The sequence below is a fragment of the Mesocricetus auratus genome, unplaced genomic scaffold (genome assembly GCF_017639785.1).
Source record: "Mesocricetus auratus isolate SY011 unplaced genomic scaffold, BCM_Maur_2.0 Super-Scaffold_100691, whole genome shotgun sequence".
Taxonomy (NCBI): Eukaryota; Metazoa; Chordata; class Mammalia; order Rodentia; family Cricetidae; genus Mesocricetus; species Mesocricetus auratus.
This window is the reverse complement of record NW_024429267.1, coordinates 16659154-16683548: the sequence shown is the minus strand read 5'-3', so window position 1 is coordinate 16683548 and position 24395 is coordinate 16659154. Positions and strand designations below refer to the sequence as shown.

At 38.7% G+C, this 24395-nt stretch overlaps 1 protein-coding gene across 36 annotated transcripts in view; it reads left to right on the top strand.

Moving 5' to 3' along the window:
- The window catches only part of LOC101837871 (muscular LMNA interacting protein), a 248602-nt gene that overhangs the window by 113320 nt on the left and 110887 nt on the right, over positions 1-24395 (top strand). For 18 of the 36 annotated variants that reach the window (XM_040740375.1, XM_040740380.1, XM_040740390.1 and 15 more), the window contains 3 exons: positions 517-672; positions 3019-3411; positions 15023-16552. In XM_040740375.1, coding sequence (XP_040596309.1) covers positions 517-672; positions 3019-3411; positions 15023-16552 — 2079 coding nt within the window. Of the gene's footprint in view, positions 1-13; positions 66-516; positions 673-3018; positions 3412-15022; positions 16553-24395 lie in introns of all 36 variants that reach the window. The other 18 variants (XM_040740387.1, XM_040740394.1, XM_040740395.1 and 15 more) reach the window with 6 other exon arrangements.

The window sequence follows — 24395 nt, the reverse complement described above, 5'->3', positions numbered from 1 at the left end:
TTGGGGGCTAAAGTGGCGACAGGACACAGGAGGGAATCCTGCAACAAGAAGGCACATCCTTTAAGGTAGGAACTAATATTCTGATAGGCATCTTTCACTTTTATGTCTGCACTTTAGCATGAATATTGCAATTTTCTTGCATGTTTGTTGACTGTAAGTCAATAATCCGAGCCTATTACCTTAGGGCTGTATGGAAGATGACAAATTTGAAGCAGACCAGGTTGCATGTTTAGAATGGCCTCTCTGCACATAGTAGGGACTCTGTGAGCTTCTACTGAATAGGTTCCCAGGTGGAACCTTTGTTCTGTGCCCCAGTGTAGGGTGCAGACTGCTTTTTTTACTATGGAGTCTTAAAGGGTGTTCTCATGCACTATGAATATTTTTATGTAGATTTTATTGGCATCAATACAGGACAGTAGGGAGCTTATCAAAATGAATGTGATAAATATGGAATGCGAAGAATAAAGCCAAAACTCTTGACAAGGCTGAAAGTCTAATTTCTTACATATCTCATAGGTCTCTGCTGGAGATTCTGAAGCCAAACCTCTGATCTTCACATTTGTCCCCACTGTCAGAAGACTACCAACCCACATTCAGTTGGCTGACACTTCCAAATTCCTTGTTAAAATTCCTGAGGAACCAAGTGATAAAAGTCCAGAAAGTGTAAATAGGGTAGGATTGTTTTTCTTCTTTTGAAATTTTGAATGACAATCTAAAATTATTCGTAATAATGACTTGGAAATTTGTGTCAACATGTATTTCCTCTGTTTAAAATAATATGATGTGGAATCTAAGGATGGTTAAAATATACCTCTGAGGGTTGAGGGCTTAGCTCTATAGTGGAGCATGGGTTTAGCTTGAGCTATGTGGGTTCCACCTCTAGGATTGCCATATGTGTGCATATGCATATATATGTATAATATATACATCCAAACAAATGTAAAAAGCCTTACGTCTCTTATGTACCCCCAAACATGTTGCCATCCCAACCTTCTTAAATAAAGTCATATGTCAAAAGCTTACCGCAGTCAAACACAGTTCCATGCTTCCAAGTTCACTCTGTCTCTCTGTTGTGGTGTTCATGAGTATGAGTGTATCATCTCATTTAATCATCTTAAAGAAAGCCGACATCATCTTGTTGCTTTGCTTGTGAGCCTAACCTTTAATGGCTGAACCATCTCTCCATCTGAAAAGTTGATATTCTCACCTCATTTTATAAATGAAGAAAGTAATAATGACTTTAGGTGACTTTCACAGATGATCAGGCTAGTTACATATTCCAAGTGGATAATAACAACTCACAGGACTTACTAGTTATTGAGAAGACAATGAAAGCAAAGATAGAAAGAATGTATGGTGAAACCCACGGTCATAGTAAACAAACAAACAAAAAAACAAAGAATGGTGAAAGATTGGGATTGACACGTAAAACAAGCTTGTTTCTAATTTAAATAAAGAAGGGGAAAATGACACTGTATACCATACACAGTATTTTAACCCAAATGTTCTCTGAATAAGCTGTTAGTAGAAAAAAAATGGAGAAAGACACAGGAAGCCACATCCGACAAGTTTCACGAGTGTCACTTACACTGCGTCAGTATCAGGATACAGTGTGGGCTGGGAATATGAATTACCTCTAATTCAGGTGTACTTACTCAATTTTTGACTTCTGTCTCTATTCATGTAACACATATGTGTTAGTATATGTTAAATTGACTGCCACAATTGAACTTGTTAGTATTTAGTGACTTACTTTTTTCTTTTGAACTAATTTGAGCATTATAGAAAAGTTGCTTTAAAAAAGAGAACCATCATAGAATGGTTATTAAAACAAGGAATTGGTGTTGAGTCTTCTAAGCACCATCTGTCAATGGCTGTTAGGTTAGAAAAATAAATGAGATAGCTTGATAAAATTGTATTAATTCAGGTCTTGTAAACATTCTGAATATTCATAGAAAAACATATGGAAAAATTGAAAATTCCCAGTTGAAAGTGACAGCTCAAAATGAAATAATGTACTGGAAAAAAACCCCATCCTTTATATTAAGTTTGTCTATATCTTTATACATGTGCATGTACATTTTGTGAATGTCAGCATGAGTCTAGGCCAGTGATGTGCTCTGGGTATCTTCCTCATTTGCTTTTCTACCACATCTTTTGAGACAGGGTCTCTCACTGGACCTGGAGCTCACTGTTTTGGCTAGAGTGGTGGATTGGCTGCTTAGCAAGACCCTTAACAACAGTGATGGTGTTATAGACATGTGTGCTGGGTGCTAGGGATCTGAAATCAGGTCTTCATAATATTTCTCCTGTATCTGAGCTCCTTCCAATTAGCTTAGACTATTTACTCTGATAATTGATGTACTTTGTGTCAATGTTACCTTTCCTTTTAAAAGTTTAGAAATTTATTTTATTTTGGGATTTTTTTTATAGGATCTCCCAACACCATTGTTAGTAAAGGATATGCTGGTTGTGTGATAGTTTACTAAAACTTGTCCAATCCACATGGCAGCTACTTTGTGAATATCTTCATTGATCACCTTTCTTGTTCTATCCATTCTGGTAACTTTCCTGTCTCCCTCCTTCATGATTTACTGGGAAGCAGTAAACTGTACTTGTTGACGTTAAGTCTGAACTCTAAGTCTTTTGGACTTGGGTCAGTAAAAACCGATGAGCTAGTAAGAGAAAGCACGTGTTTAAGGACATTTCTCTCAGCAAGCCTGGTATTTTAATGCATTAAAAACCTTTCAATGTGTGAGTTAAACATTTTTTATTATTTTAATTTTAAATAGCTTGTTTTACATGTCAATCCCAGTTCCCTCTCCCTCCCCTCCTCCCGCATCCCCCCACCGTGTTGTGTCCACCCCCCCCCATCGCCATTTCCTTCCCCATAGAGGATATCTAGAGTCTGTCATTTCACTCAGGGCAGGGAGTTAAACTTTTAAGCATAGTTTAACAAAAAGACGATGCACTTGTCACCCCCGTGTCAACATTTTTATCTTCCTACATTCGTTGCAGCTTGAGTACAGTGACCATATGACCTTCAGCTGTGACAGCAAGCAGGAGAGAGACCAGCAGATACTGACTTATCCCTCAGAGGTCAGTGGAAGGAGTTCACAAGGAACGAAATTTGATAGGAAGGAATCGCAAGGAATGCAGAAAGGTGACCTCTTCAAAGCAGAGTACGTTTTTGTTGTGGATTCTGATGGGGAAGAGGAAGCTACAAGCAGGCAAGGTGAACAAAGCCCCCCAGGGGCAACAGGCAACGTAGCTACCCGGCCCAAGTCTCTGGCTGTTTCTTCCAGTCTGGCTTCCGATGTGGTCCGTCCCAAAGTACGTGAAGTTGATCTCAAGGCCTCATCACATCCCGAAATTCCTCATGGGATGGCCCCTCAGCAAAAGCATGGGCAGGTAGGTTTCATCTGAGCACCATTTTCATTATCTTTTGTTGTGAGTATCTGTAAACATTTTCCTGTTTAAAGAATGGGTGACTCTCAAAACTGTATTAAAACCTCCAAGTCTCAGGATGACAGGGTATCGCAGTATAAATAAGCATCGAGAAGTCGATGAGACTGGAAATTATACTGTGAATTAACTGGACAGATAATATACACATTTAGTTAGAATAGATTTTGGAAAATACCGTGTTTTCCTTTTGAGCAAATTTTGGAGAAGGCTGACATTATAGAGGGTGGGGGTGTGCTGGGAGCATCAAGAAGCACATTTCAAACATGGACTATCTAAGAAGCATGAACTATATCTTAGGAGTAAACACAGTACTTTTAAACCAATAAAGGAGTAATAAAAGGATAGGCCAGGAAATAAGAGTATGTAAGGAACGTCATTTCCCCAAGTGTGTCTTAAGGAAAGTGGCTGTCTGTGTAGTTCTGGCATACGCCAAGATGGAACTGACTTGGTGAAGCTGGGAAGAAAATCCCACTCTGAAATTTGTCAGTGAGATAGAAGCACCTTCTAAGGTGGAGAGCCAGTATCGTGGTAGGAGAAGCCCGTTCTGTGATGGCAAGAGAGATGGGAATGGAGTTTGAAGGAAGATATGGGAAGATCCTGATGCTGACTGGTTACTGAGTATAACTGAAGTGCCAGGTGCCTCTGAAATGCAAGTGTGGTTAGAAGGCCAGGGACACAGAGGCTGATTTGAAGGTGCTGCAGGGAGAGTGAGCTGCTTGACAGTAGAGAGTGAGCTGTTTTTAAGGCATTCTGTTTAGGTTCTATCAAGCCAAACTCTTATAAGCATTATAAAGTAGCTTAAAGGACTTTTTTTTTGCTGGCTAATTGGTCTTTTGTGATATGAGGATTTAGCAAGATGGTAGAGTAGGTGTTCCACATTTGTTGGAATATGTCTATTCCTGTAGCCTTCCCTGATTCCTGATGCTGTAATTTTTTTAGCAGCCAGTATACTCCACTGCCTGTTAGTAATGGAAGATGCTCACTAGGGTATTACTATTGTGGATCTAGGTGTAAAACATGATACACACACACACACACACACATATACACACACACACATCTCTTTCATCCTTTAAAAATTTTTATGAGTATATGGGTTTTTTTCTGACTGTATGTCTGTGTACTATCCCTGTTGCCCCTGGAAGCCAGAGAGAGTATTGGATCCTCTGGAACTGGAGTTACATAGATTGCTGTGAGCTGCCATGTGAATGTTGGGAATTGAACTCAGGTTCTCTGCAGAAACAATCAGTGCCATTAGCCACTGAACAATCTCTCCAGTCCCTAAAACATTACTTTTAAAAATTTATTCTCTGTGAAGTACTAGAACAAAGTACTGTAGTAATGTAAGTCAGGGTGTTCTCAAAAGGCAGCAAGACTCAGACATTGTTTTCTCAGACATCACCTCAGGAAAATTGATAGATAAGCAAAAGGAGTGTAATGGATTTCTGTTGCCAGGGAAGACAGTAGAATATGGCCATTTGATAAGAGTAGTATAGCATGATAACTATAAATGTAAAGGAAGCATTCTTGTGAAGAAATTTGGAGATTTTATTTCTTCTTTTCCTGTTAATAGATTTATTTCCTTGAACTGGTCATTTATTTTGCTTTGTGTAGTCAAATATAGAGAGGTAAAAGCATAGGGTGAGTTCATACTTTGGAATATTTTTTTCCTAGAAGATAGATGAAGTTATCTAAGTGCCAAACCAAAAGGTAGAAACCAACTTAGTTCTTTAGTAGTTAAAGATTATGGTTTCAAGCTATAGAGATGTGCTGGATCCTGATGTCAGGAAACTGATATTTGTTTTCCTGTTTCAGTTCCTGTGATGATGTAGATAACGATGAGATAAGGACAGCTGTTACAAGTGTAAACTAATAAGAAATGACCAGAGCAGCAATTAAGATAATAGTGGTAGTTTGTAAAAATTTGACAAGAAATCCCAAGACTGGTTGCTAGATATTAACAAAATTAACTTTTTTCCATTTAGAAATGTAGTCAATAAAGTAAATCGCTGGTCTTTCTTATAAAGAAAATGAACCCATATATGGAACTGCCTGTAAGTTAGCATTACTGGTTAGTCTGAAACAAAGTATTCTAAAGAATGGCTTCAACTCTTCACCTGGCCTTTGCCCTTTCCATAGTCTAGACTCTTAATCTAGCCACATCTTGAGAACTACCTACCATTTAGTACAAACAGCCCACTCATTCATTGCTGATCTCCTTGTTTCTCTCTTGAATGATGTCTTCCCAGAACCCACATCCATGTTGTTTGGTACTGATACTTAGCTTTAGCTAGACTACTTCCTGGAGATGGATTAGTACTCCTTTGTTTTTGTGATTTTCTTTGATGGTACATTTAAGAAAAATCTCTACCCTCATTCCTTTCCACCTTTACAAATTGATTTTATTTTTTCTTAATTAGATTGAAAATAACTTAAAATAAAGGCTCATTTTTGTTAATTTCTTAGAAAAGTGCTTTGTATGAAAATGAGCTTCACTAAGGTATAGGAAAAAAACCCAACTATTGCTGAATTCACATTCTGTTCATCTTTGAAGTCCTTGCTCAGATACTAACCCCATGAAATTTGTTTTAGTGTCCTTAATGAGAGCAACTCTCCCCCATACAATTCTGATAGTTCTTCAGCACACAATTTGAAATGGCCACAGTATAGCATGCATTGTTATTATTTGGTTCATGTTTTATCTCCCTTAACAGTTTGTAAAGTCCTTAAAGATGCATCTCATATTTATTTCACTTGTATTTAACATTTTGTTCCCTATTGACTTAGTATATTCTAAAAATACTAATATAAATTTTGTGGTTTGGCATATCCCAAATATCTTCTTTGACACCATGGCCATGATAATTCTTATAAAGGAAAACATTTAATTGGGGTGGCTTACAGTTTCAGAGGTTTAGTTCATTATCATTGTGGTGGGACATGGCAGTATGCAAGCAGACATGGTGCTCAGGAAGGGCTAAGATTTCTACATCTTGATCCACAGGCAACAGGACATGAATTGAGCGTCACACTGTGAGTAGTTTGAGCATAGGGAACCTCAAATCTCACCCTAACAGTGACACACTTCTTCCAACAAGGTCATACCAACTTCAACAAAACTGCTCTTTTGGGGGCCATTTTCTTTCAAACCACCACATTCCACTTCCTGGCCCCCAATGTCCTGTAACCATATCATAATGCAAAAATGCATTCAGTCCAACTTCAAAAGTGCCCATAGTCTATAACAGTATCAAACTAATTTAAAAGTTAAAATTCAAAGCAAGCCTGAAAACCAGCTGGGCAAACCTCAAAGTCTGCATCTCCATGTCTGATGTCAAATGTGATTCAGATCTCCAACTCCTTTCATCGTTTTGGACTGCAACACACTTCTCTTCCTTGGGTTGGTTATACTCCCTGTTAGCAGCTCTCCTTCACAGCAGGTATCCCACAGTTGTGGCATCTCTAACATCTTGGGGTCTCCAAGGCAATCCAGGCTGCACCATAACAACTTCATGCAATGGCTTTTGTAGGCTTCCATTCACTTTGGACACATGCTTGACCTCAGTGGCTTTCTTTAATCATGGAGGGAAATTTCATTGCTCTTTTATTGTATCCTTGACTCTAAAGCCAGAGCGAGGTGGCCAGCTGAAGCTGCTAAGTTCTGCTGCTTGTTGGGGCTGGAACATGGCCCCCTTGGTAAGTTACATCTTCACCAGTTTTCTGTTTTCCATGGTTTACTTCATTGCCTAATCTTGGCTCTCCTGGAACAAGATAGACTGGGCTGGCCTCAAACTCAGAGATCTGCCTGCCTCTGTCTATGGGGTGCTGAGATTAAAGTCATGCACCACCACACTCAGCTCTAGGCTTTTCTTTAACTCCTTTTCACAAGTTGGAAACTTAGCTGGGTGGGATCTTGCCTGAGGTAACTACTCCCTTTATTCCATTTCTTAGTCTGTTTAGCTTTTTGAAGACAGGACTTAGTGCCTGGTGTTCTTTTTCTCCTCAAATTGTACATTTTGTATTTTTACTTGCTCAATGTTCTACTTTTCATTGCAAATCTTCATAAGAGTAACCACTCATAAACATATCACAGAGTTAATATCAGGCTGCTTTGAGAGTTACTCTGTCAATGGAATTAATTGAAACCTGTTCACCTTAGTCTCAGGCAGACTTTTTTGAAAAGGGCAAAAAACAACCACATTCTTTACCAGTCTCTATACAAGATACTAAAATTCTTCTCTGAAACTTCTTGAGTCAGCCCTCCATAATTCAAATCATTCTAGGTACCATTACATTTCATAGCTCTACTAGGATGACCCATTAAGCTGTTCTTAAAGTATCCCACTACTCTCCTAACCCAAAGTACCAAAGTCCAAATTCTAAAACCAAAACATGGTCAGGCCTGTCACAGCAATACCCCAGTCCCTGGTACCAACTTCTGTCTTAGGATTTCTCTTGCTATGAAGAGACACCATGGCCAAGGTAACTTTTATAAATGAAAACATTTAATTGGTTTCAGAGGTTTAGTCCATTATCATCATGGTGGGACACAGTGGCATGCAGGCAGACATAGTGCTGGAGAAGGGGCTGAGAGTTTTATATCTTGAACTGCAGGCAACAGGAAATAAAGTTAGTGTCACACTGTGAGTGGCTTAAGCATAGGAGACCCCAAAGTCCACCCCCCACAGTGACACACTTCTTCCACCAAGGCCACATCTCTCCAACAAAGCCACACCTCCTAATAGTGCCACTTCCTTTAGGGGCCATTTTAGTTTAAACCACCTCAAAGTGGAATGTTTTAGTGAAAGCACATACTTAAAAAAAATAAATCAGTATGTAAAATCAGTAATAAAGTATGACTAAAAAGCAAATATGCTCTTGAAAATGAAGTAAATAATGGAATAAAATATCTTAACTAAAATTTAGAAAGAAGCGATTTAAATATTCATGAAAAAGTCTAAAAATTTTTTGGTCTCTATAGATGAGAGACTTCCAAAAAAAGCAAATCTGTAATTGAAATATAAAACAAGACCAATAAAGTGGACCACTTCAAGTCCTTTAACTCTGAAAATTAGGAGATTATTTGATGACCTCAGTGAGAGGGGTGTGAGTAGAGAGATAGGGCAGATGGAGCTGAAAGAAGATGGAAGTGAATTCAGGGAATTGTCACTGTTTAGGAGGCACAGGTACAAAAGACAGATGTGAAAGAGGAACCTTACTGCCTGATCCTCTGAGCAAGTTACCTGAAATCAAAATTACTTTCTTCATTTATAAAATTAGGTGAGGATATCAACTTTTGAGCTGGAGAGGCTCACAAGACAAGATAATATCAACTTTCTTTAAAAAGATTAGATAAAACAATACACACACACAAGGACACAGAGAGAGGCAGAGACAGAGAAACAGAAATAGACAGACAGACAGACACACACACACACACACAGAGAGAGAGAGAGAGAGAGAGAGAGAGAGAGAGAGAGAGAGAGAGAGAGAGAGAGAGAGAGAGAGAGAGAGAGAGAGAGAGAGAGAGAGAGAGAACTTGGAGTCATGGAACTGTGTCTAGCTATGGTAAGCTCTCGACACATGACCTTCTCTAGTTAAGAAAGTTGGGATGGAAATGTATATTGGTTCACCAAATGTTTACTAAACCCTACAACCATCTTCTAGGTTCTGTACTGGACACCAGGTTTAAAAAGACAAGGTCCCATTGCCACAGACTGAGCCACTCAGCCATGTTTTCCCCACTATAGTGGACAGTCACCTCTGAGACCATAGTAAACCTTTTCATCCATTAAAAAAGAAGGTTGGGATGGCAACACTCTTAGGGACACATAATAAGAGACATAAAAGAGCAAGAGGCTTTAAATATTTGTTCTGATATAGCTTGGGTGTGAGAACTTGGAGAGGATGTGGACAGTAAGTTCAAAAGAACTGGGTAAAGTAAAACATAAAAGGTTGTAATACAAAATTCTAGTCAATTTGGATATTGCTGTATTTTTTAGATCCAATGATGTGCAATATAATAATTCTTTGGTCAGTGATAGGTGCACATGCAGTTGTGGTCCTAATCGAAGTTATAGTGCATAGTGCTGTTGTGGAGGTCTAGGTTCTACTTGTACTCTCTGTAATGATCACACAATGATGAATGTGGAGGTCCTGATTCTATTTGTGCTCCCTGTATTGTTTGCACAATGATGAAATCAGGAAATAAGCATTTCATGGAATGTATCCCAATCATAAGTGCCAGTAAGTACTTGCATTTCATAAACCTTAATATTCCCAGGCTTCAGTTTTCATAAGGAGCACCTTAGTCACACCAGCACATCATGTTACAGTAGCTTTTGTATGTTTTATCCCAATAGAGCTGTTTGTTGACAAAGTTTTTTCTTCCCGCTTCTGGTCCCCACCATCGAACACAATACCTGAACTAGTGAGACTACTTAGAAAATATCACAGGAACGATTAAGCAAATGATCTTGAGAAATATATATGGAAAAGACATTATTGTTGCTACAACTCTTGATGTGTATTCACAGCTGAGTGAGAACTATAATAAGGCAGGGAAGACAGCCTTGGATGACTGTCTCATAATTAGTGATGTTGCTATTATTTTGCTTTTAGTCCAAGGCATTTAGATATTGAAGATCTTGAAATAAGTTGGAGCATTAAACTTCTTGTTGGATTCTGTTAATTTGTAGAAGGACTAACATTGGGACCACCAACAAGTTTCTGCAGTATGGAGTGTATACATAAAAAGAAAACCCTCAGAAACAACATGTCCGTGATCATAGCTAGAAGACCCCAACTGCATGAAAAACAGAAAACACAAAAGTAGTTCAACCTTTCATGAGTAGATGATAGGTGATTAAAGTCTTAACCAGGTAGCTGGGCTCTCATGGCTGGGGATAAACATTTATATATGTTCAGCCTTATAGTTGATAGAAAATAAAATACAAGCATGCAGTTTTATTCATTTAAACCACTTTTCTCTACCGATCTTTCCTCTGCCACCTCACCAGTTCTCTTTCTGTTTGAGTTTGCTCCTTTAGTATACGCTCTCTACTTCTGTGGCAAGTGAGAGTGGATATAATGGAGGAGAGCTTTTCTGAGTTTTTGGGAGACCCCAGGCTCTGTCAAATGCTGGTAAAAATCCCTATTTTTCATGAACAGTGGTTATTTCCTCCACATGGCTCAGTTTATACTAGTGGCCATAGACAAAGGAATTGCTTACATGGAAATCAGGTTGAGTCAGAATGCAATTTTGTCTGTGTCTGGGAGGCAAGGACTACATCAACCTAGCGCAGAATAAGCAGAATAATCCCAGTATGATATAACTGAGACTCCACCGAGGAACCCAAGGAGGCCCTTGTGCAGCAACTTTCCAAGTGGCTGCTTCCTGTAGAAGATTTGCTATTATACCACCGGCCCAGATTAAGTTCTGAGAACAAGGGATCTAGTAAAAAACAGGAGATTGTTGGCATTTTCACCACCCACCAGGGATGCTTACTGTTAAAATGTGAAGAAGTTGAATTTCCCTTCATAATTCTGTTAGGAAGGGAGAGTTAGTAAAACCACAAAAAGATTGAATACTTATGGAGGATGCCAGTGCACCTGTGATTTAGAGTACACACGGAGAATGCAATTTTTAAATAGTGTGGGGGGTTAAGGGTTGGAGAATATTAACTTTGGAAGAGTTATAGTATGGAAGTGGAGAGAGGGCCAGTTGAGACAACCGACCTTGCAAACCACCCGCAGTGTCAAATGTTTATTGAGAAAGGCATCACTGTGCACAGGTGCAGGGTGCTTGCTCCATTTTCCCACAATGCTGCTGTATAGGACATGTTGTAAATCAAATGCAGTGATCCTATTATCTATCTGACAGGGTGGCACCAAGGCTTCTTTTAACACAGCTTTGGGCCAACAAGGGCTAGGAATGTAATGACAGTAGGATTAAGAATGAAAAGATTTTCCCAGAGCATTGAGCAGTGACCAAGCTTGCTAGAATGTTAACAAGGCTCACAAAAATGCTAAGACTGAGAAAAGTATAGCCAAAACATAAAATGTAAAGTATCAAGAAGTTAGTGAGATAAGACTGAATAGCAAGAGAAGGCCTATGTAGTGAAGGGAACACTTCTGCTTCACCCTAGCAAAGATGAAGTCTTAAGCATGGATGTTCAATGATTAGATTTTAAAAGTTCAATTCAGTGCTGACTTGTATGGATTAAAGTGAGAGTTAGGAATATCAGACAACATCATTTCATTGGTTCAGATAAGAAAGGCCAAGGATTGTCCTGGTAGCTTTACATTTATGCATTAGAAGAGGACCAGCCACTAGGTAGGAGGTCACCTTTCTATGATGCAATCATTGCTGTTGGGACAGTGGGGTATTTTCTACAAGGCTGTGATATTTCTGGGGACGGTGTGGTTGTGAAGGACCAGTATCTGGCAATGCCCACTTCTCAGATGACAGAGCAGTCACTTCAGCTTTGACATAGACACTCTCAAATCTCTTGGACACATTAGAAAAAATGAATGTGTAAAGCCACAGTTAACTTCAGAGTTACTAAAATAAGTTACAAGGCAGCTCTCTAATAGCATGGCTGCTAAAGAATTTGGGACCTTGATGATACACAGTACAGTGATTAAGTTAGTCTACCTTAGGATAACAGCACATTGCAAGCATCTCTCATCAGAGTTCTGATACTGCATCCAAAAGCTTAGGACAACCTTTTGCGAAGAGTGTCCTGAGAATGTGTTCAGAGGAAGAATGTGGTCAAGAGCTCAAGGAAATGAGAGTGCTGGGGATCTTATCCAGTAGCAGGGGAATGTTCAAATAATGTGGGAGAAAAAAGGGAATGGTTGAGAACACAGAGTAGTTATTAACGGGGAAAGATGAATGGGAATGAACTGTGTATTTCAATGAAAAAGTTTACCATTGCTGGTGTTGGCAAAGGGTTTAGAGGTGAAATGAAGGGCCCATTCCAAGTTACTGACTAAGAATTTTGTGAGCGACCTTCCCTTCTTTCTCCAGAAATTGTTCATTTATCTCTTTGCCTCGATTTTTTAAATAAAAGAAATAAAAATAATATGGACTCAGGATTGTGAATTTTTTGAAATTAATGCTGAATCCCTGGTATCTAGAAAGTATATAAAATTATGGTGCTACACTTACATGTTAGTGTAAATTAGAATAATATTATAGCGCATTTGGAAGTTACTAATGGGTATATTGTAAATATAATATGTCAACTGGAAAATATAAATAAAATTACATGTAGATCAACATAGTAAATATTATTAAACATAGGTGTTTTAGAATTTTCTCACTAATTAAATGTGTGAGAAAATTCTGAATTGTTATTAGGAAAAATATCACACAGTGCAGTAGGATGTTAGGGACATAGAGGCTTGGACCTGTAGAAAGCTTCAGGGAGGCCTTTTTATTTTAATTCTGTAAAAGATTACAAGCCTATGTTCTTAACATGCTGGCAATTTGGTGAACAATCGAGATAAATTGATACTTTGTTGCATATGTTGAAGCTCTTAGAAAACAGCATTGCTAAGCAGATAGCTGAATTCTCCTGGCAGTCAGCAGTAATTTACAAAAAAAAAAAATCACTATCAAATTCACTAACAGCTTTTTAAAATAGGTAGCGACATCCTGGAGACTTGAAATATCCCCATTTTTTCTTTTTTCTTGGTTAAAACACATACAAGTGCACTCACAGACACAGCGCGCACACACACACACACACACACACACACACACGCTTGTGCGCGAGCGCGCACAGAGAAAGAATAGGAACTCTTGAGAGAATGATTTTTTAAACGTTAAATGTAACTCCAACTACAAATTATTATAGAACTCCAAATAAAATGTTGTCATGGTTAGTAACAGAGGCATTGTGTTGCCCAGTCAGTGATGTTTGCATTTAAATCTCCTCCCCAACCATATGAATCAGTTGCATAAACACAGTGTTCCAAGACAAACTGCATGGGAATGATTAAGCTTTTTCACTTTGATTGGGTTCTGTTTGATTTTCCATTTTCAGTGATGCTTTGATATTCTGGACTCTGTCAATGATTTCAAATATTATTTATGTGGCAAAATTACTTGTTAATCTTCATATTTAAAGAAATATTTTGGGGTGTGTTTGCTAAGAGGCTAAGAGGTTTGAAATGATGTTTGTTAGATTTAAGTGTTTTTAGGGCTCGAGACTACATGTCAGAAAGTTCATCACAGTGGGTCTGTTAGAAATATTATTCACATGGATCTGAAACAAAAATCCTAAAATATGTCTTTTATCTGCAAATAAAAATTTGCTGGTTTAAATTTATAGACATTTTCCTGCTATTTGCTTAGTGCACTGTGTATATTAATATTCATTAATATTTTAGATGACTCATATTTCTCAAGTTCACTGGCTTTGCATACTTTAATTTTATAGTCTGATGAAATCAAATTAATCTTCAAGTGTCTGTTTAAAATATTTGGCATGATTTCTGCATTTGTCTTAACTTCTGGGCTACTTTTTTTTTTTTTTTTTTTTTTTGGTTTTTACGAGACAGGGTTTCTCCATATTGTTTTGGAGGCTATTGGTCCAGCCCGGCCTCGAACTCACAGAGATCCGCCTGCCTCTGCCTCCCGAGTGCTGGGATTAAAGGTGTGCGCCACCACCGCCCTGCTAACTTCTGGGCTACTTAAGTGGTGCAAGAATACATATACAGGCTACCCCACAGGCTAGCTCCACCTTCATTAGTAAAATTATGTTTTAAAATTTTTCTTCTTTTTTTGGTGGAGAATTGGCAATCATCTCGTGTCAAATAGATTATAAAGTGCTCTGGCTTCTTTTCTTAAGAAAGAGAGCCCATTGGTTCCAGAAGAAACAAATCATTGGCTAAGTATTTGCTAATTTATTGTTATATGTTCATTCTGGCAAGTGATTGGGGGAAACAAGCTGAAGCGCCCTCTCTATTTTACACTTGGTGTTCCGTCTCTCAATTTATTATTGTGTGTTGGTGTTGGGAGCTTCATCCTTTGAATTCTGGACAGATTCATAATATGCAGTCCAAGTGTTCAGAATTTTAAACAATGGAAATATATTAATATTTAGTATTCTAGTCATTATCAAGCTGTGGTTTATTTTCTTTCAATGGTAGAAAAATCTATTCCATTTACCAAAATGAAATTTGAAATTTGTAAGGAAGACAACTTCAATCCTTTCATATTATACAATTCCAAATTAGGACAACTAATTTAAATATTTTGAATAAATTATTTTTTACAATAGAATTGTGAGAACAAATTTTATATTGATTCTTTTTTCAGAGAATAAATGTAGTAGGATATAGTACTTCACTCTTTATATCTTATTTGGAATTCAAAGCCGTGTCTCATTAGTAAGCATAAACTGCTTCATTATTATTAGAGGCTTAAAATGTCTCATTTTATGTAAAGTAGAAGAAGGGCTATTGGAACAATCATACGGTGAAAAGAGTATTTTGATAATTTCATAAGTAATGTCCTATTTCAATCTATTTTTCTTTCCTCTAGCTAACTTCTCCCACTACCTCTGAGCAGCTTGCTCGTAAACCACCTGCTTTCTCCTTTGTTTCTCCAACTAATCAGAAAACGCCATCCATCCCAGCTAACGTCAGCGGAACCTCTGTGCTAGAGGAGTTTCACACTCGCAGGCTGGATGTCGCAGGGAACTCGGTGGAAGAAACAGCTACGTATTTCCACACTACTGCTCACGACTCCCCCCTTTCCGAATGGAGGGGTGCCTCGTCATTAGTATTTCCCCCTTCCACTCAACTGCCAGGTTCTAGTTCATGTGGTTCAAATGTTGCTGGTCACACACGCGGGCTGGCATCCGAAGCACAGAAGATGTCAACTGCGCCTGTCTTTAATCCCAGGGAAGATGTGAGAACCTCTCCCTCACCTGCCTCTGGTGCTTCTCTGAAATCACCTTCAGCTTCCTACATACCGGTCCGCATTGTCATGCATTCACTGTCTCCAAGTCCCAAACCACTTACCTCCTCTTCCCATGGCTCTTTATCTACTGTCTGTAGCCGCATGTCATCCAGTGGCAATCTTTCAAAGTCAGGGCTGAAGTCCCCAGTACCCTCTCGGCTCTCTCTCCTCACGGCTATTCTCAAATCAAACCCTTCTCACCAAAGGCCTTTATCCCCTGCATCCTGCCCAACCTTCTCCCTCAATTCCCTGGCCTCTTCCACTCTCACACTCGATCAAAGAGTGAAGCAATCTTCACCCACACCTAAGAAATCTCTCTCAAGCTGTTCCTTGACAGTCGGGTCTACAGCGCAAGGAGAACACCAGGCTTCTACAGAGACCCACCAATCCTGCCACCTCCCCTTTTTCCCCAAGTCTCCCCCACTTTCTCAGGTGTACCCCATCTCTCTACAAGCACCCGACAGTAGCAGCTATGCTTCTACGGATGTAGAGAAAATACCAAGAGGCACACTGAGGAGCAGTTCAACACTACCCCAATTACAGACGGACACATTCGGTTTTGCTGATGTCCCTCCTGTCGCACAGAGCTCATCCCCTCTTCCTTCTTCGGAGGGCAGACAGGATGGTGACTACAGGGTTCCAGAAAAGAACAGGAATATTTGCACACATCCTTCTACCTTATTATCCTCTGCATCTCCTGTTAATGAGAGCACTGCCCCTTCCTCTCTAGAGAAGTGTTTCCACCCCTCCCCAGCCCTCTCAGACCTGATAGACAGATCCAAAAGAGCCTCCTCTCAACAACTCTCAGGCCGGGGATTGTGCCCTTCCATTTTTTCTGCTCCTCCCATCTCCCATGCTGTTTCTCCTCATCCCAGTCTTCCTCCTGAGGGTTCACTCACCCAGGTACTCCAGCCGAGTCCTTCAGCATTGTACCCAAGTTGTGGCAGTGGCACATGTCCTTCAAGAACTGGACCGTCTGAAAGCACAATATCCAACCACAGCTCACTTGTTCCAACCCCGTCACTTCCTGTCTCTCTAACAAGAACCAATGAGCTGATCTCACCTTGTGCGCTGTCCATGTCAACAGGCCCCGAAAATAAGAAGCCCAAGGTATTTTCTTTTTGCATGTTGCATGTTTATTTTAAAATATGGAAGAATATTCTATTCAAGGAAAAATTGACAATTGTTATGTTCATCCTATGACTATGACCCCAGGGACAAACACACAATATACATACACACAGTTATATTCTTTTTCCTGGGCACTGGTTGCAGCTTTGGTTCCAGTTGAAAACAGATAGCACTTTACAATATGCTACATTTCTGATAACTTAATAAGAAGAGTCTCATTATCCATTAAAATACTTTGTGCTGACAGTAGACTGATTAACACATTTTATATATAGGATAGATCTAGGATCATGCCATAACCAACACCAGTTTGAAATTGTTCTATTTCCTTTGCCTTTATTTATTCATAATTTTCACCTTTCTTTCTCTCCTACAAGGCTGGTTTTCTTTTCATTGTTCCACATGCTGCAAGCTAAACAAAATTGGATTTTACTCTCTACATTTAAGGCCAAAGGGAATAGAAATTTTCTTTATATGCAAATATTTAATTTACTGCAAGTACTTATTGTTTAGCATTATTCAACATAGGAAGAGTGAACAAGCTGAGCATGAAGAAACAGGAATAAAAGTAATGCTGGCTTTTAAATGTTCTGAAGTAGTCTGTGAAATAACATTTATTGACATGAGGGAAGGAACGTTTAAGGAGGGACATCATAATTCAGTCCTGCTGGAACATGTGGTTCTACTCTAGGCCATGGCAGCTTCCCATCTATTCTCAAAGGACTTAGGAATAGATCCTATTACCCACAGAATTTGATAGTTGTTAAGCAAGTAAAATAAAACTGTGAAAGAGTTGGCATTAGCAGTATATGAAACTTTTAAATTTCATGTATTTTAATAATATGGTTTCTAGATTTTTGAGTATCACAGAAAGTGAGTTCAGTTCTGTTATTACCAGATAATGAATGTGAGGTTAATGATACTAGCTTTCTGAAGAGTTCATGCAATCATTTAAAAAAAGAATTTCCAGGTAATTATTTGCCCAAAAGCTTGTTAACATTTGATTATAAATGCTTGGTTGTGAAATTTGTGTATCACGTACTAAAAATTGTCACCCTAATCATTTACTGAATTTTTTGACTTGTTATGTTTTAAATTAAGTTAGAGTCTCCCTACACATACCATGTGGCCTTGAACTTGTGACTCCTGCTTCAACCTTCCTAGTGCAGACCCACACCTCATGTGGAATCATTCTCCAATGTTTTCTTGATGTTCTGGTTTGCTTTTCAATTGCTGTGATAAAACACCATAACTAAAATCAATGTGGGGAAGAAAAGGTTTATTTCACATTATAGCTTACAGTTCATCATGAAGGAAAATCAGGCAGGCACTGGGGCAGAGACCAAGGAGGAATGCTGCTTACTGTCTTGATCCCCATGGTTGCTCAGTTTGAATTTTTGTTTGTTTGTTTGTTTGTTTTTCCAGCATGCTTTCTCTATGTAACAGCTTTGACTGTCCTGGAACTTACTCTGTAGATCAGGCTGGTCTGGATCTCACAGAGATCCACCTGTCTCTGCCTCTTGAGTGCTGGGAGTAAATCATGCACCACCATGCCCAGCTGCTCAGTATGATTTTTATACAATCTAAGAACTCCTCTAGAGATGATCCCATGCACATTGGGTGGGGTGGGCTCAGTGGGCCCTCCCAACATCAGTCATTGATAAAAATAAAATACCCTGCAGACTTGCCCATGGGCCAATGTGATGGAGGCATTTTCTCAGTTAAGATTTCTTCCCAGCTGACCCGAGTTGGTGTTGAGTTGACAAAAACTAGCCAGCATACTTGCCATACACTTAAATTACCCATTATCCTTTGTGGAAAGGGTTTTTTTCACCATAGAAGCTTGGTCAAAGTGTTTCTGTTTGTGCTCCAGTGTTCTTTGCTCCCATTTTATCCTACAGTGAATATATATATCACTTGATGAGCATACATCTGAAAAGTTCTTTATAAATTAAAGGCCCATATATGGAAGACCTACTTTTCCATGGTTTTCTTCCTCCTCTCAGTTTTGAAGAATTTCAGATTAGCTTTATTTGTTTAACTTTCTTGATTAGTAGTTAAGAAAATTGTAGCTGTGGATGTGCTTATTGAAATTGGTGACCATGAAAACAACAAGGACTATTTACCTGTCAGTCAAAATGGTAACCTACTCCTTCATTTACAAAATATTTTAACCCACACATTCATGACTTTGACAAGAAGGTGTTTCTGGGACATGCTCTTTCTTTTCATCTTAGTTTTTATTTACTTCTTAATATTGTATTCCTATCATTTACAGTTAGAAATATAACTTTCTTTTTATTACAAACTACAATTCTTGGGAGTAATACCTTGAGTATAGAAATTCATTCAAATTGACATCATCGAAGGTGAACTGTATTCCAATTTTGGTTTTGCGTCTCACTCCTTCTAGGGTGGTGCCAATCCAAGCAAATTACTCTTTTTGAAGTTAAAAAACATCAGATTTATTTAAGTGTTTTTCTCAAACAGATAGGGGTTCCCAAATGCAGGTAGTCAACATACTGAAACAGAAATGCTTAACGGAAGTCAATTCAAAGACTGGACCATACCTACTGTCGTTTGATATTAAAACAAAATGGTATGGCTAGAGAGTACTGAGCTGATTCAGACAGAAAACATGTCTGAAGTTCCTTTGCCATTGTCTTAACTGTATTGCATTAATATGGTATAATTGACATGCTAATTTCAGATATAGTTTTAAAGTAGTCTGTTTTATTATGTTCATGGCTCTGGATAGGATGGGCAGCTCCTTGAGTATTGCAGTGACTGTTTTCTGATCAAATTCTATATTGTTTGAGACACCTTTCCCCTTTGGGAAAGATGGGAGTACAACATTCCCCCAATATTGCGTTTTTGTGCCAATATAATTGGTTGTCATTTTTAAAATAGTTTGATTTTTTCCCTCCTAGTGAGATGCCATGGTATTTCATATAGAATTGGAGACACTATTATATCAAAAGCTCATATAATCTAGTACTCACTGAAAATGGTTTCAAATTTCTTCCAAATGAGTGCTTCCAATGGTCTGGCTTAAAGCTATTTGGACTCAGCTTGTTTACAGGATCAGTCGGGAGCTTTTACTGCTTCATGAGACGTCATAGTCAGTGTTCTATTTATTAAACTCTCATTCCTTTAAGGCATAAAAACATTTCCAATTTTGTTATGTCAAAAACTTGGTGCAGCAGACAGGATGTGACTTTCCTCATTTTTGTAGAACCAAATATAATTTTAGAGATAAGTGATAGGAAACATGAGCTAAAAAATTAATCTGGGTGACCCATTCAATAAGCACCTACTGTCCATTTCATATGCTTCCCTCAGCCCTAAAAATGACAGTAAGTGAAAAATTGCAAAATTTCCTCCTCAAAGAAAGTTTACATTCTGTGGTGGAAGAGAAACTATCCATTTCCCAAACTGAAAGTGTCTTCTTAGAGGGTCAGGAATGGTATGAGGAAGAATACAGTCTAGTAAGGTTAGTGCAGAAAGGGACAGTGTCTCAGATTTGTGTCAATCGCTGGATTTGCTTTTTGAGAAGTTATCATACAGCAGGTGTGCAATGAGGGAAATCCTTGAGGCCAAAGGGTACTTGATAGGAAGAAGGAACAAATTCAGAGCAGGTGTTAGGGCGTGTCATGAGCAAGAGGATGCAGCCAACAGAGGAAGAGGGACCTGAAGCCAGATTCTACTCCGAGGCCTCTAATTTTTTTACTTTAAGGAAGATAGGAAGCTGTTGGAGGTTTTCTTTTTATTGAAGTTACTGAAGATTTTTTTAAATTTCATACAAGTGCAGTATTTACATCATTTTTTATATCTCCTGTACCCTCTACAGATCTTCATATGTCACCCCCACACTACCTGCCAATGTAATGACATCTTATTAAGTGTCTCATGAATGCTTGTATGTAGATGGGTTTAAGGCTGAATATTTGGGTTTATACCTATCACAGGACTAATTCCTCAAGAAAGCAGACTGTCCCTCTGTCAATAACCTTTGATTGGCTGTAGTTCTTTATCTAGAAGTGTAAGCTTCTGGTATTTCTCCCATCTATGTTGTCATGCTGAATGGTATTTAGACAACTATAGCACTGAAATTTCATGAGAATGACTTCCCTGCCACGTCAAGAAGATACTGTTTAGCTTATCCTTTGGCTCTTACAACCTTTTTTCTCCCTCTTCATCAATGTTCCCTGAACCTTAAGATGTAGGGTTGCATTGCAGATGTAACAGTTGTGATTGATAACCCCATGGTAATTTATATTCTGCATTTGACTAGTTGCAGATCTCTGGAATAGCTTCCATCTTTGCAAAAGAAGCTTCTTTGATGAGTGGCGAGAGCTACACTTATCAGTGGTTATAAGGATACATAGAATACATTTAGAAATTGTATTTGTTTAAGAAAATGGCAGTAGTAGGATCTCCTCTAGGGTCTACAATGCAAGGGTAGTTCGTGAAGTTTACAATACCAGGAATACCAGGCACGGATTCTCTATCTTGAATGAAGGCCTTGTATATATTTAGATAGTTACTGGCTACTCACTGTATGTAAGTGCCACTATTGTACCATTAGAGATATCTCTCTTGGCTGGTCAGTCATCAGTGAAATTTGTAGTCCATAAAGTTCGGTGGGTCTATTGATTGCTTTTCTCCATTGGCTGCTTCCATAGCATTTAGAGTCAATTCTCAAAAAGGAGGTTTCCGGTTGTAGCTCAGTTCTTTCAAGTGCTGTGTCTTTACTGCAGGGTTTTACTTTCACATTCTGGGAAGGTTTTGAATAGCTAGATGACATAATCCTGACTGGTGTATAAAGGCTGGAATATTCAAGGATAAGCAATGAAGTAAAAAAATTCTCAGAAGGTGATTGTAACTGTATAGGTAAGTTATTGTCAAGCCATAGAAGTGAAGGCAAAGATGCTTGTATAGATTCTGTAAGTTGTATAACTTTCAGCAAGCATCAGAACCACTATATAAAATGTTAAGCTACTAGATTTTTTTGTGACTTCTTATTTTTTATCATTGGCTGTGACTGTTTTTTATTTAACATCTTTAATAAGTTTCCAGTGTTTTTAGGGGACTAATTACACCTCATAATTCCATCCTTATTCCTGTCACTTCCATCTCAGTACTGAGCAGTATTGTGTCCTGTTTCTTTTTCTTTTCTCCATCGAGATCCTTAATTGTTCTTAGTGATGTATCACACTCAGGTGTGAGTAGTTAACACAAGCTTCTTTTTTCACCCTCAGTGTTTGCTTTTTAATTGGGGAGTCTTTCAGTTTAATTCAAGATGAGACTTATTTTTCTTTTTGACACGTGTGTGTGACATAATCATTAGTGTATATGTGTGATGTAATTTTTATGTGTGTATGTATGTGTATGTGATGTACTTGTGTGTATGTGTGTTATGCAATTTGTATGTGTGTATGTATGTGTGTGAGTGTAATGTCTCATGTGTATGTGTGTTATGCAATTTGTATGTGTGTATGTATGTGTGTGAGTGTAATGTCTCATGTGTATGTGTGTTATGCAATTTTTATGTGTGCATGTGTGTATGTGTGTGATGTAGTCATGTGTGTATGTGTATCTGTGAGCTACATCTGGAAGGAAGCCAGATGTTGATATGGTGATATCTTCCCCAGTTGTCTCTATACCTTATATTTTGTCTAGGGTTCTCAATGAACTGGCCAGTGAGTCCTCAGGATAGGTTTGTAAATGGCCTCCCCACTCTCAGTGCTCTGATTGCAGGGGTGCGTAGCCACACCTGACTTTTTACATGGATGCTAGGGATCCAAACAGAAAGCAGAAAAACAAGGGTGAGCATTGTGGTGCACAACTTTAATCCCAGCAATGGCTCTGAAGGAGGAGGCAGGCAGATCTTTGTAACTCCCAGGCCTCTCTGGTCTACAAAGCAATTTCTAGGCTTGCCAGGATTGCAGAATAAGACTGTATCTCAAACAGGGCAACAAACAAACAAGAAGGAAGATGACTTCAGAACTTTAGCAAGTTGGAAGTGCCAGGGATGCGTTTAGATGGGGAAAGAGGAATTTTCAGTAAACAAGTTTGTCTAGGGCTGGAATGACAGGTGAAGAACTTGTGCTTTTACATGTCCTTCAATTTGTATTGTAATCTTCAGTTAAAATTTTAGTTTGATACATATACCAGCAAATGTATGCTGCACATTTGTTCTACACTAAGCTGATATTAAGTATAAGATAAAGTAAAAGGAGAAATAATATAAAATCACTCTTCTAAAAGACCTAGCAGATGAATAGGGATGGAAAAATATTCTAATGAGCTAAGTTTTGTGTGTTTGGAATGTCCAAAACACAGAGGATAAGTCAGATATGGGTAGAGTTTCTGTGAAGAGAGGTGTGCAGCCAAATCTTATTAGTGGCTATTTCTTCCTGTGCTCTGTTAGGCACAGGTCTTCACTAGTTTTGACAATTCCACCCCTGACTGTAAATCCTGGCAGCAATGCAGATATTCTAGACATGTGTACCTCTCTATTTGTCTGTCAGAAGAGTGAAACAGAGGATCATAACAATTTGGAAATTTCCCAGGAATATCATTCTGAGAGAAAGAAAAGATTGAAGCCTGGTGTTAGCCAGATGGAAATTTTGTCTCTGGGAATGCTTGTAGGAGAGACTAGAGCTTAAGCAGGGGTGGGCAGGCTACATCTGGACCAGGACTGCTTCTTTATGTATATACTACTTCTCATTTGCTTAAGGTTGAACCTCTTGTCAAGTTCCTGAAGACAGACTTCAGTAGCACTGGGTTTCTTTGTTCCCTTCATAATATGACAACACTGAACAAATCATTCTCTGTTTTCACTATTACTTTTTTGTTTAATTGGCTTATTGAGGATGTGAAACAAAGTTCACCAGGGTCTGTGCTTAACAGGTCCAGTAACACCATTCCTGGCTATTCAGTTATCAGAATTATAGATGGTGTTGCCCAGAAACTCCAGAAATAAGGGAATGGGTACCTGGGTAATCTTCTATTAGTTGGCTTTGAGGTAGGGTTGATCTTTCATCTCAGATCTTCCATCACTGAGATAATGACTAGCAATTTTGGTGTCGTCCTGGACAATCAAGAAGTGAGTGTTCATTCAAACTCTCTTTAAGCTCATAGATCTAAAAAGGGCAGTCATTGTTGCTATGAGAATTTACACTAAGTACCCAGTGCTGTTCCTAATCAGAGGCTCTTCTGCTTCTGAAGGTATGCTGTAAATCCAATCCTCAAGACATTTGACCTAGTTTATCTTGAGATCTGTGGTAGAACTGGAGGCACTGGCCATGGAAAATACAGTACTGGTTGGAGAATGGTTTTTGGAGGGATAAGATGTATTCTTGTTACCATTAACCTCACAACAAGCATTAGTAAGATTAGATCTGCAGCTGGGTGGTGGTGGTGCATGCTTTTAGTCTCCGCACTTGGGAGGAAGAGGCAGGTGGATCTCTGTGAATTGGAGACCAGCTTGGTCTACAAGAGCTAGCTCTATGACAGGCTCCAAAGCTATACAGGGAAAGCCTGTTATGAAACACCAAAAAAAGATTAGATGTGAAAACAAGTATAAAATCTTTTCTCTTTTCTAAACCTAATTGCTTTACATATCACCTGGAAGCCTTGGGATGCTGGGAAGAAATATGTTCCAAATTAGGACAAGGAACTACATGTTCAAATTTAACAATAACAAGGAAACTCAGAGGAAAGATGCTGAATTAAAAAGCATCTTTTATGACAATAAGTATTGTCTTAGGTAGAGTTTCTATTGTTGGGAAGTGGCTTCATGACCATAGCAACTCTT